Source organism: Pseudophryne corroboree, chromosome 5 (assembly GCF_028390025.1).
Source record: "Pseudophryne corroboree isolate aPseCor3 chromosome 5, aPseCor3.hap2, whole genome shotgun sequence".
Lineage (NCBI taxonomy): Eukaryota > Metazoa > Chordata > Amphibia > Anura > Myobatrachidae > Pseudophryne > Pseudophryne corroboree.
The window spans coordinates 343,987,789-344,001,650 of NC_086448.1; the positions used below are offsets into that span (position 1 = coordinate 343,987,789).

The window sequence follows — 13,862 nt, forward strand, 5'->3', positions numbered from 1 at the left end:
GCCTGGCTTTTTCAGGCTGGGCTCTTGAAGGCTAAGAATTTCTCTCCTTCGGCAGTCCATATTATGTTTGGGGCCCGGAAACAGCTTTCATTGAGCAATAACCACAGAGTCTGGAAGATCTACATATATTTGTGTGAAAAGAGGGGGGGGGGGGCTTGGGGATTGTTCATACTTCAAGGTTTCAACTGCATTGTTTCTTGGCTTTTCTTTATGGAGGTTTGGAGGCCAGTTTATGACTGCGTTCCTTGAACGTGCAGATTTCTACTTTACAGGGTGTGTTGCAGGTTCAACCGTCATTTAGCTGCCGGTAGCTCCATGGAGTCTTAAACTTGTCCGCTCTGCACTCATGCGAGCTCCTTTTGAGCCTTTGGATTCACATACCTTAAGTTCATTATTTGGAAGCTAGCTTTCCTTATGGCAGTTGCTTCAGCTTGGCATGCTGACGAGTATGGTGCTCTGTCTTGCAGGCTGCCTTTTCTCGCATTCCATGACAATAGGGTGGTTTTCTGTATAGTTCCAATCAAAAGTTGTTTCGTCTATCCACTTAAACCAGGAAATTGTCTTTCCAGTGTTTCCTCCATTGGCTTCTTCCCAGGACCGGGATGATCTGGCTCTTTTGGATGTAGTCCGAGCCCTGCGGATCTACTTGGATGGGACTTTGTCTACCGCACAGATTCTTCTCTTCTTGTCCTTGATGACGCTCACAAATGTGGTTGGCCTGCTACGAAGCACACCATTGCACATTGGAACTGCTTAGTCATCACTCGGGCCTATTCTAGTGTAAGGTGTCCGACATTGGATCAGATGTCGGTGGCAGCGTGCGACATGGGGCTTCCACGGAACAAGTCTGCCTGCCTGCTACCTGATCCTCAAATGTTGCTTGTTTTTACAGTTTTCATATTTTTGCCTCGGACGACGCCCACTCAAGTGTATGGTTCTACGGTCCGGCAGCCTGAGCATTCCCTCCTCTGGGGGCGGCTGTTGAACCTCCTATGATCCAATGTTCCCCAGCCTTGAAAGAGAAAATAGGGTTTTTGGTTATTTACCATTGGATCCTTTTCTCTGAATCAGTCTGGGGGACACTGTTCCCTCCTTCATGCTCAATCATACTGGTTTTGTCATGACCATCGTTTACCTATTGTTCTGTGTTCTGGTTGTTCAAACAGTTTTACTAAGTTGCTGCTTTTCCTTGCCGAGCTTTTTGAAAGTTGACTGGACTTCAGGAGGTTGCAGGGGGAGGAGGTAATGTTTTTAAAGTTCGTGTTAAGTGCCACCTACTGCTCGCCCAGCGAGAACCCTATGATCCGGTGTCCCCCAGCCTGAAGGGCAAAATTTTAGACGTGATGTCTTACCTGGAAGAACTAAAAGATCTTAACATGTATAGTTTGGAGCAGAGAAGGGAAAGGGGTAACGCGAAAGAAACTTTAAAATAGATCAATGGTTTTAACAAGGTACAGGAGGGAGAGATTTTTTTAAAGGAAGAGAAGTAATATAGAACGTGAGGACATGCATTGAAATTTAAGGGAAGTAGGTTCAGGGGAAACATGAGGGAAAAATTACTTGACAGAAAGGGGGGTGGACAAGTGGAATAGCCTCCCAGCAGAGGTGGTACACACACACACAATATGATGGCAGTCCTGTTTGTGTAAAGTAACAGTACTTAATGGCTACTGGTTTTTCAATGCAGCTACAGTTCGCTTCTCATAAGTAACACATTAGAAATGCTGCTGCTGTGGGAATAAAAAAAAAATCATAAATTTTTTAGAACCTCTAATAGTCATAGCTCATGAGAAAGCTCATGGAGGGGGAGGCAATTCACTCAGTTAGCACTAGAATAGAAGCCTTTTCACTGACTCATGAGGTTGATCATGTGCGGCTTTATGCCAGTGCTTACTCATATCCATTTGCTTCTGGTTGATGATGGATAACAGGGTGTGTCCTGTTTTGGGTTTCCTGTTCTCTATCTTGAATTGAAGCCAGTTGGAAGCCTGTGCCAGTTTTATTGTTCAGTGGGCATAAACAGTTGATGTAGTTGTGAAAACATAGAGAATATAGACATAATTCTTACATGTGCAGATAAAGAATTACAGGGAAGACACACACACAACAGGCTGAATATGCATGGAAAATAATCTTAATTTCCAAAACTATTTATTTTTGCATAGTGTCTGTTTCTGAAGCTTTACACTAAATAAGGTGGTGCTCCTGTTTTCATTCTGTAACGTGAATAGTTATTTTCTAGTCAGCAGTTGACGTGGGTAATGTTATATCAGTCCATCCTGCATGTAAGCAGGTTTGTTGGAATTGAAGTCTTAATGAATAGACTTTTCATAGTTTGTTTCTTTGTTTTAATTATTTTTTCTTTTTTCTTTCCTAATGTCAACGTCAGTATGACTTGTCGAAAGATTCATCCACAAGAAGCATACTCTCTGTATGTAATAAAGTTATATGCATGATGTGACAAAGGTGTTATAAATAATTAACTGAAGTGTTCCTTTTTTTTATTCTAACTTTTATATGTTGCACGTTAATTTGCCACAAGTTACTTTACAGCAGATGTCCTTTGGTGCTTCCAACCCATCTTAAACTTTTGCAGATAAAACGTTGTTCCTGGGGGCTAATTGTTTTTGTATATTATCGTTGCATTACCAGCTATTAGAATTAATAATTTATAAGCGGTAATTTGTCAAAAAGATGACACATTAGGCTGCGGTAAGATGCTCCTGCTTTACGTGTAGTCTTTTTATAGCTAAAATGCTCCATTGTAATAGGATGTGAGTAATTTCACTTCACTTCAGCCGGACAGATTGGCCCAAGTTATGATATGTCATGTAGTTGTCTGGAAATTGTTTTGTTTTACGTTTGGATCACTGCTTTTGGTGGGTAATTTGCTATTCATCGCAGTTTCACTTTATATCAGTAGGTATGTCTAATTACCAAATACAACAAGCTGCAACTTACTGTTGTGAACTATAGCAATTGTTCATTACCAGTGTTTAGCACCATCCTTTTCGGTGTCTTGTTTTCTATTCTATGTCTGTTTAGTCTCTAAACGCACTTTTTCGTTCAGCCCTCGTTACTCTTCTTCCTTTGATCCCATTGATACTTCGTGCCTTGCTTTTTGTGTTGGCCACTCCCCTCTCGCATGTATACATATATGAGCAGGGCCCTCTTTCCTTATGTTTAACTTCTCTCTCATGCCCATGCTACTGGGCACTGGCCTACTTTTCCGCATATTTCTACACCTCTTAAGATATTTAGGTCACTGTGTATTATGATGTTGCAATACCTGTATTAGTGTTTTCTATCACCTTTTATTGATTCAATTAACTAATAAAATATTACTGGAGCAAACGAGAGAATACTGGTGGGAATCGATAAGAGAAGACTATTACAGGTCTTTTCTCTACATAATAATGAGGGACCTTAGAAAAGTTGATTGTAATGCCCACTTTATTATTAAAAAAGAAAATAAAAAAAGATGTTCTAACTCTGTACTGGATTTCTTCCAATTTTTAAAATTTCTGGTGCTTCTGTACTTACACTATTTGTGTTTGATGGATGTTTGCATGATACTTTTGCCAGTTTATGGGGTTTTAGCTGTGTTAAGTTAATTAGTTGTAAATATATTCTTAAGCCCATATTTCATTTACAACAGAAATTTGACTAAATTTGTTCAGAGTAACAGGCCATTCTCCCCTGGATACTACAAGTACTCTACTCCTGTCTTTGCTGTTATCACTTTAGCTTAGAGCATGACAAGCACTGCATTATAGTACTAAAGAATGTTGTGTTAGAATAAATGTAAATTTTTTTTCCAGAACCATACATACAACTCTTATGGAACCAAGACTAAATCCAGTGACTCTAATAAAGATTTATTGGTTGGTACCAAAGTATTTTTAAATGGTTACATATGCCATGTTTGCTGTCCTTTTACAGACAGGCTTGGCTAATACTTGGCTCACTGCTTTTGTGTAATGACAGAAAGTCTAACTTTCTTACAATATGTGTAGCTACTGTACATTAGTGTCTGCTGGGCCCGCTTAAGACTGTGGGTACAGATATTGTACTGGTACATCCTATATTGTGATGTTAAATACTTCCTTATAAAAGTATTGTTAATCGTGCTTTTTAGGGTACCTGCGGTTTTGAGAAATCTTGAAAATGTCTATTTCCTTGCAACATGGAAAATGCCTCTGAGCACTTGAGCTGTGAGTAGCAGCCTTATAAGTGACTTCCATACTGTATGACAGGGAGTGTTTCTTTAACTCCTGTGCGTCATTTTTGGGACCGTTAGGAAAATGCTTGTGCAACACTCGAATGATCTGTGGTACCATAACATTTAGAAGTGTATTTTTGAGGGGTGGGGGCACTTTAATGTGCTACTGTATTACATGTGGAGTCTACATGTTGCAAGCACAGTGGCTCTAATTATTCATTATGATTCTCACTGTCAGGTACTAAGGTTTGGATAAAGTGGATAGAGATAAACTATAAACCAATCAGTTCCTGTCATTTTTCAAAAAGATTCGGTATTATATACCGGCGACAGCGGGATTCCGGGATCCCAACTGGCGGTATGTTAACCACTTCCCTTTCAAACACAGCCTGTAACATGACAGTTGGGAACTGATTGGTTGGTACTTTATCACCATCCACTTTATCACTCTCCAGAGCTTAGTACATTTGCCCCCATAGAATGGGAATGAAAAGCAGGTATGATTCATTCATCTCTGTGTTTAAACATTGTCCAATCTAATGTGTGAAAATACAGAATACATGGTAAAAGTACTTTGGATGATGCAGCCCTATTCATAGTACAGGATTTTATAGATATTTACAGTTAAATATTACCCCAGATATAAATGACAGGAAAAAGTATTCATAATAAAGGCTTTAAATCTATTTCTGATATGGAATTAACATTTTTAAAGAAATTAGAAATGCGTAACTTCCAAGAAAAGGGGAACTACCGTATAGGAGAAACCTTTTGGTGTGGATAAACATGCAAGCTCACTGGGTTTAATATACATTATGTTTGTATACTATATTTCTCTTCCGTCCTAAAGGATGCTGGAGACTCCGTAAGGACCATGGGGTATAGACCTTTTAATGGGCGTGAACTGGCTCCTCCCTCTATGCCCCTCCTCTAGACCTCAGTTAGATTCTGTGCCCAGAGGAGACTGGTCGCACACTAGGGGAGCTCTACTGATTTTCTCTGGAAAAAGACTTTTGTTAGGTTTTTTATTTTCAGGGAGCACTGCTGGCAACAGGCTCCCTGCTTCGTGCGACTGAGGAGAGAGAAGCAGACCTACTTTACTGATAGGCTCTGCTACTTAGGCTACTGGACACCATTAGCTCCAGAGGGTCGGAACACTTGGTACGCCTAGCTGTTCGTCTCAGAGCCGCGCCGCCGTCCTCCTCACAGAGCCGGAAGATAGAAGCCGGGTGAGTATGAGAAGCAAGAAGACTTCAAAGGCGGCAGAAGACTTCAGATCTTTGTGAGGTACCGCGCAGCGGTTGCGCTGCGCGTCATTGCTCCCACACACACACACGAGGCACAGCAAGGGTGCAGTGCTCAGGGGGGGGGCGCCCTGGGCAGCAATAATTACCTCATAAAAGTTCACTGGCACGCATAGATACTGTATGGGCAGTATATACAGACCCCCACCAGTATAAAAATTAGCGGGACCGAAGCGCCCCATAGAGGGGGCGGAGCTTAGTCCCTCAGCTCTAACCAGCGCCATTTTCTCCACAGCTTGCTGCAGAGACGCTGCTCCCGGACTCCCTCTACCGCTGTATACAAGTAACAGGGTGCAAAACAGAGGGGGGGGGGGGGGCACATTAATTTGGTGCTAGTGTGATACAGAAAGCGCTTACATGTCTGGGACATTATTAATATTTCAGACCGCAGTGGCGCTGGGTGTGAGCTGGCAAACTCCCTCTCTGTCTCTCTAAAGGAACTTATTGTGGGTCTGTCCCCTATATCCCAGTGTGTGTGGGGGTGTCAGTACAGGTGTGTCGCCATGTCTGAGGCGGAAGGCTCTTCCAGAGAGGATGCTGAGCAGAATGTGATAGTGACTCCGTCGGCACCGCCGACTGCTGATTGGGTAGACATGTGGAATGTTTTGAATGCAAGTGTGGCAATATTACATAAAAGGTTGGACAAATCTGAGTCCCAGAACCAAGCATGGAGACAATCCATGGATATTAATGTGTCACAGAACCCATCAGGGTCCCAGAAACGTCCCTTTACCCAGATAGCAGACAACTCCAGTGTCGACTATGATGACACTCGGTTACACCCAAGGGTGGCCAAGAGTATTCAGTACATGATTATTGCAATAAAAGATGTATTACATATCACAGAGGACCCTTCTGTCCCTGACACACGGGTCTGTATGTTTAAGGGGAAGAAACCTGAGGTAACATTTCCCCCATCCCATGAGCTGAACGCTCTATTTGAAAAAGCTTGGGAAACTCCAGACAAAAGACTGCAGATTCCTAAGAGAATTGTTATGGCGTATCCTTTCCTTTCGCAGGACAGGTTACGGTGGGAATCATCACCCACGGTAGATAAGGCTTTGACACGTTTATCCAAAAAGGTGGCCCTACCGTCTCCGGACACGGCGACACTAAAGGATCCTGCTGATCGCAGGCAGGAAACTACCTTGAAGTCGATTTATGCGACTACGGGAACCCTGCACAGACAAGCGGTAGCATCGGCATGGGTGAGTAGCGCGATTGCAGGATGGGCAGATAACTTGTCATCTGACATGGACACCCTCGACAGGGAGAGTGTATTGTTGACATTGGGTCACATCAAGGACGCAGCGTTATACCTAAGGGAGGCTGCGAGAGATATTGGCCTCTTGGGATCGAGGGCCAATGCCATGGCAGTTTCAGCTAGGAGGGCGTTGTGGACCCGTCAATGGACAGGTGATGCTGACTCCAAGAGACTTATGGAGGCCTTGCCTTACAAGGGTGAACTTTTGTTTGGGGACGGCATCGCTGACCTGGATTCCACAGCTACCGCAGGTAAGTGTTCTTTTTTGCCTTTTGTTCCCCCACAGCATACCATACCAGATGCAGTCCTTTCGGTCTCATAAATTCAGAAAGGGACGTGGATCATCCTTCCTCGCCAGAGGCAAGGGTAGAGGGAAAAGAACACCAGCTGCGGCTAGTTCCCAGGAGCAGAAGTCATCTCCGGCCTCTACCAAATCCACCGCATGATGCTGGGGCTCCGCTGCCGGAGTCCGCACCGGTGGGGGCACGTCTTCAGCTCTTCAGCCAAGTCTGGATTCATTCGAACTTGGATCCTTGGGTGCTAGAAATTGTAACCCAAGGATACAGACTGGAGTTCGAAGACGTGCCTCCACACCGATTTTTCAAATCAGCCTTACCAGCTTCTCTCCCAGAGAGAGAAATAGTTTTAGCTGCGATACAAAAGCTGTGTCAACAGCAAGTGATTATCACGGTTCCCCTGTTGCAACAGGGAAAGGGGTTTTATTCAACTCTATTTGTGGTCCCGAAGCCAGATGGCTCGGTCAGACCAATTCTGAACCTAAAATACCTAAACCTGTATTTGAAAAGATTCAAATTCAAGATGGAATCTCTCCGGGCTGTGATTTCCAGTTTGGACGGGGGGGGGGGGGGGGAGGGGTATTTTATGGTGTCACTAGACATAAAGGATACATACCTTCATGTCCCCATATATTCTCCTCATCAGGCGTTCCTGAGTTTTGCTGTACAGGATTGTCATTACCAATTTCAGACGTTGCCGTTTGGGCTTTCCACGGCCCCCAAGGATTTTCACCACGGTAATGGCGGAAATGATGATGCTCCTGCGCAAGCAAGGTGTCACAATTATCCCGTACTTGGACGATCTCCTGATAAAGGCGAGATCAAGAGACCAGTTACTAAAAAGCGTGGCACTCTCTCTGAGGGTACTACAACAACACGGCTGGCTATTAAATTTGCCAAAGTCGCAGTTGATGCCGACAACTCGACTCGTTTTTGGGCATGATTGTGGACACGGAACGGCAGAGGGTTTTTCTCCCATTGGAAAAAGCTCTGGAACTCCAGAACATGGTCAGGGATATGCTGAAACCATCAATGCACTCGACTGTTGGGAAAGATGGTGGCGGCCTACGAGGCCATTCCGTTTGGCAGGTTCCATGCAAGAACTTTTCAGTGGGACCTACTGGACAAATGGTCAGGGTCCCATCTCCAAATGCATCGGATGATAAGCTTGTCCCCCAGGGCCAGGATATCTCTCCTGTGGTGGCTCCACAGTGCTCACCTCCTAGAGGGTCGCAGGTTTGGAATCCAGGATTGGGTTCTGGTAACCACGGACGCGAGCCTCCGAGGCTGGGGAGCGGTCACACAAGGAAAACATTTTCAGGGAATAAGGTCAAGCCAGGAGGCTTGTCTGCACATAAATGTGCTGGAATTGAGGGCCATATACAACGGCCTGAGACAGGCGGAGCATCTTCTTCGCAACCTACCTGTACTGATTCAGTCAGACAACATAGCCGTGGCACATGTAAACCGCCAGGGCGGAACAAGAAGCAGAGCATCGATGGCGGAGGCCACCAGGTTTCTTCGCTAAGCGGAAAATCATGTAAGCGCTCTGTCAGCTGTTTTCATCCCGGGAGTGGACAACTGGGAAGCAGACTTCCTCAGCAGACATGATCGCCATCCAGGAGAGTGGGGGCTTCATCAAGAGGTCTTTGCAGAAGTGACAAACGGTTGGGGACTCCCTTATATAGACATGATGGCGTCACGCCTCAACAAAAAGCTTCGGACGTATTGTTCCAGGTCGAGGGACCCTCAAGCAATAGCAGTAGACGCACTAGTGACACCGTGGGTGTATCAGTCGGTCTATGTGTTCCCTCCACTTCCACTCATCCCAAAGATATTGCGGATCATAAGAAGAACAAGAGTTCAAACGATGCTCATTGTTCCGGTCTAGCCTCGAAGGGCCTGGTATCCTGATCTTCAGGAAATGCTCACAGAAGATCCTCGGCCTCTTCCTCTAAGAGAGGACGTGTTACAACAGAGGCCGTGTGTGTTCCAAGACTTACCGTGGTTACGTTTGACGGCATGGCGGTTGAACACCAAAACCTAGCTAGGAAAGGTATTCCAGGGGAGGTCATCCCTACTCTGCTTAAAGCTAGGAAGGAGGTAACGGCGAAGCATTATCACCGTATCTGGAGGAAGTATGTGTCTTGGTGTGAATCCAAGAATGCTCCTACGGAGATTTTTCAGCTGGGTCGTTTTCTCCATTTTCTACAGGTGGGGCTGGATAGGGGCCTAAAGTTAGGCTCCATTAAGGTGCAGATTTCGGCCTTATCAATATTTTTTCAGAAGGAATTGGCCTCTCTTCCAGAAGTGCAGACTTTTGTGAAGGGAGTACTGCACATCCAACCTCCTTTTGTGCCCCCAGTGGCACCGTGGGACCTTAACGTGGTGTTACAGTTCCTTAAATCACATTGGTTTGAACCACTTCAAACTGTTGAGTTAGAATTTCTCACTTGGAAAGTGGTCATGTTATTGGCCTTGGCATCTGCAAGGAGGGTGTCAGAATTGGCGGACTTGTCTCACAAGAGCCCCTATCTGATTTTCCATATGGATAGAGCGGAATTGAGAACTTGTCCACAATTTCTATCTAAGGTGGTTTTGTTGTTTCACCTGAACCAACCTATTGTGGTGCCTGTGGCTACGGATGTCTTGGAGGATTCCAAGTACCTTGATGTAGTCAGGGCTTTAAAAATCTATGTATCCAGAACGGCTCGTATTAGGAAAACGGATGCTCTGTTTATCCTATATGCAGCCAACAAGGTTGGCGCTCCTGCTTCCAAGCAGACTATCGCACGCTGGATCTGTAACACGATTCAGCAGGCTCATTCTACGGCTGGATTGCAGTTACCAAAATCGGTAAAGGCCCATTCCACTAGGAAGGTGGGCTCTTCTTGGGCGGCTGCCCGAGGCGTCTCGGCGTTACAGCTTTGCCGGGCAGCTACTTGGTCGGGTTCAAACACTTTTGCAAAATTCTATAAGTTTGATAACCTGGCTGATGAGGACCTCTCTTTTGCTCAATCGGTGCTGCAGAGTCATTCGCACTCTCCCGTCCGGTCTGGAGCTTTGGTATAAACCCCATGGTCCTTACGGAGTCCCCAGCATCCTCTAGGACGTAAGAGAAAATAAGATTTTAAACCTAGCGGTAAATCTTTTTCTCCTAGTCTGTAGAGGATGCTGGGCGCCCATCCCAGTGCGGAATTAATCTGCAGTACTTGTACATAGTTATTGATAAGTCTACACAAGGGTTGTGTTGCAGTTCAGATCAACCTGTTGCTGATCTTATTTGTTCATACTGTTAACTGGTTTAGTTATATCCCAGGTTGTACGGTGTGTTGTGGTGTGAGCTGTTATGTATCTCACCCTTAATTAACAAAATCCTTTCCTTCGAAATGTCCGTCTCCTCTGGGCACAGTAACTATAACTGAGGTCTGGAGGAGGGGCATAGAGGGAGGAGCCAGTTCACGCCCATTAAAAGGTCTTAAAGTGCCCATGTCTCCTGCGGAGCCCGTCTATACCTCATGGTACTTACGGAGTCCCCAGCATCCTTTACGGACTAGGAGAAAAAGATTTACCGGTAGGTTTAAAATCTTATTTTTTTGCATTCTCATGAAGGTAGCTAAATTGTTGGTTTTTTTTTTTCCAGGATTGCTAAGCCTGGTGAGCTCCTATTATTATTACCAGTAATTTTATCTTTCTGTATCCCGTGGTGTGTCCACAGACAATAATTACACCCTGTATGGAAGTAACCTGGGTTCTTGTGAATGAGAATATGTTCTCTGTTTTCGGTTTTAATAATGTCATTTTTTTTCTTGTGTACTTCTACAGAGTGGACTTTATAAAGATCAGAGAAGCTATAGTAGTCTTAAATATAGCAAACCCACCTCCAGCTACCACGCACGGGTCTGTCATTCTGTTTTCTAGCAGTCCTTTGCCATTATCACATGCGTGTTGTAACTGATAATATGTTTGAGAAGTTGGAGTTAACCAGCATGTCAGATGACCGTAATAAATGTAGGAATATACACCGCATGCATGCTGCCATACAAGGCATACAGATGTTAAAGTAGGACATAACTTTAAACAGGAAACACTGTTATTGCTTCTCCTTCAAGTGGGGGGTGGGGGAGTGATCCATTTAACCTTGCTCCTTTGTTTCTGGAATAGCATGCAAGAGTTAATAATAACACTGTGTGTGCCAGCGTTTACATTATTTTTGTTGAAGTGATATGTTTAGAAGCTTAAAATTAAACCGTACATGTTTCTTCAATATCATTTCTATAGGAAAGCAGTGCACTATTAACCTATGTCTGTAATAACCTGTGTACCACTATAAATTATTCATTTAATCCTTTATGAATCCAAGTGAAAACATGGCATGGTTTAAAGAGCAGCGTGCTTTACAAAATTTGACCAGGGTGCTTTCACAGCCTTTAATTTTTAATCTAAATATTTCCCTCCCTTTAGTCCTCTTCTCTTTACAGCGACCCATTGGCCACCTCCAGGAGTTACAGGGTTAGTACAGATTAGATAGCTGGTAAATTTTGTGTACAAAACTCTTCACAGTAATAAACATTTTTGAGTTGTACAAATATAGAAAGGTTATTGTTCAGTACTTATATGTTAGGTACTGTGGTCACTAGTTTCATAATCCTTTCTGTAACGTCCTAGTGGATGCTGGGGACTCCGTAAGGACCATGGGGAATAGACGGGCTCCGCAGGAGACTGGGCACTCTAAAGAAAGCTTTAGGACTACCTGGTGTGCACTGGCTCCTCCCTCTATGCCCCTCCTCCAGACCTCAGTTAGAATCTGTGCCAGGAACAGAGCTGGGTGCTTTTAGTGAGCTCTCCTGAGCTTGCTAATAAGAAAGTATTTTAGTTAGGTTTTTTATTTTCAGAGAGCTTCTGCTGGCAACAGACTCTCTGCTACGTGGGACTGAGGGGAGAGAAGCAAACCTACTAACTGCGGCTAGGTTGCGCTTCTTAGGCTACTGGACACCATTAGCTCCAGAGGGATCAAACACAGGACCTGACCTTGTCATCCGTTCCCGGAGCCGCGCCGCCGTCCCCCTCGCAGAGCCAGAAGACAGAAGCCGGCAGAAGCGGAGAAGACATCGAAATCGGCGGCAGAAGACTCCTGTCTTCACATGAGGTAGCGCACAGCACTGCAGCTGTGCGCCATTGCGCCCACACTAACCCACACACTCCGGTCACTGTAGGGTGCAGGGCGCAGGGGGGGGCGCCCTGGGCAGCAATTGATACCTCCTGGCGAAAGCTGCATATAGACAGTTGGACACTGTTATATGTATGAGCCCCCGCCATTTATTTTACAAAAAATCGCGGGACAGAAGCCCGCCGCTGAGGGGGCGGGGCCTTCTTCCTCAGCACTCACCAGCGCCATTTTCCTTCCACAGCTCCGCTGAGAGGAAGGTCGCCAGGCTCTCCCCTGCAGAATCACGGTAGAAGGGTAAAAAAGAGAGGGGGGGCACATAAATTTAGGTGCATTAATCATAATACAGCAGCTACTGGGTAAACACTAAATTACTGTGTAATCCCTGGGTTATATAGCGCTGGGGTGTGTGCTGGCATACTCTCTCTCTGTCTCTCCAAAGGGCCTTGTGGGGGTCCTGTCCTCATTTAGAGCTTCCCCTGTGTGTGTGGTGTCGGTACGCGTGTGTCGACATGTTTGACGAAGAGGGCTATGTGGAGGCAGAGCAAGTGCAGTTGACTGACGTGTCGCCGCCGACGGTGCCGACACCTGATTGGATGGATATGTGGAAGGTGTTAAATGATAATGTAAACTCCTTACATAAAAGGTTGGATAAAGCTGATACCTCGGGCCAGTCAGGGTCTCAACCCATGCCTGATCCTACAGCGCAGAGGCCCTCAGGGTCTCAAAAGCGCCCACTATCCAAAATGGTTGACACAGATGTCGACACTGATTCTGACTCCAGTGTCGACGACGATGATGCAAAATTGCAACCGAAAATGACAAAAGCTATACGTTACATGATTATAGCGATGAAGGATGTTTTACACATATCAGAGGTAAACCCTGTCCCTGACAAGAGGGTTTATATGTATGGGGAGAAAAAGCAAGAGGTGACTTTTCCCCCTTCACATGAGTTAAATGAGTTATGTGAAAGAGCGTGGGATTCCCCAGATAAGAAAGTCCTGATTTCCAAAAGGTTACTTATGGCGTACCCTTTCCCGCCAGAGGACAGGGTGCGCTGGGAATCCTCCCCTAGGGTAGATAAAGCTCTCACACGCTTATCTAAGAAGGTGGCCCTGCCGTCACAGGATACGGCCACCCTAAAGGATCCTGCAGATAGAAAGCAGGAGAGTATCCTGAAATCTGTTTATACACATTCAGGGACTCTACTGAGGCCGGCAATTGCGTCGGCGTGGATGTGTAGTGCTGTAGCAGCGTGGACAGATAATCTATCTGAGGAAATGGATACCTTGGACAGGGATACCATTATGCTGACCCTGGGGCATATAAAAGACACTGTCCTATATATGAGGGATGCCCAGAGGGACATTTGCCTACTGGGCTCTAGAATTAATGCAATGTCAATTTCTGCCAGGAGGGTCCTGTGGACTCGGCAGTGGACAGGTGATGCGGACTCCAAAAAACACATGGAGGTGTTAACTTACAAGGGTGAGGAATTGTTTGGGGACGGTCTCTCGGACCTGGTTTCCACAGCTACTGCTGGGAAGTCAAACTTTTTGCCATATATTCCCTCACAACCTAAGAAAGCACCGTATTACCAAATGCA

The 13,862-nt window shown here is 45.2% G+C and overlaps 1 protein-coding gene across 13 annotated transcripts in view; it reads left to right on the forward strand.

The window, feature by feature from the left end:
- Positions 1 to 13,862, forward strand: part of LRRFIP2 (LRR binding FLII interacting protein 2) — a 276,779-nt gene that overhangs the window by 164,416 nt on the left and 98,501 nt on the right. For 7 of the 13 annotated variants that reach the window (XM_063922583.1, XM_063922587.1, XM_063922588.1 and 4 more), the window contains 4 exons: positions 2,390 to 2,431; positions 3,822 to 3,884; positions 10,912 to 10,986; positions 11,551 to 11,598. The exons of 4 other annotated variants lie outside the window; for them this stretch is intronic. In XM_063922583.1, coding sequence (XP_063778653.1) covers positions 2,390 to 2,431; positions 3,822 to 3,884; positions 10,912 to 10,986; positions 11,551 to 11,598 — 228 coding nt within the window. The remainder of the gene's footprint in view (positions 1 to 2,389; positions 2,432 to 3,821; positions 3,885 to 10,911; positions 10,987 to 11,550; positions 11,599 to 13,862) is intronic. 2 more of the 13 variants (XM_063922586.1, XM_063922584.1) reach the window with 2 other exon arrangements.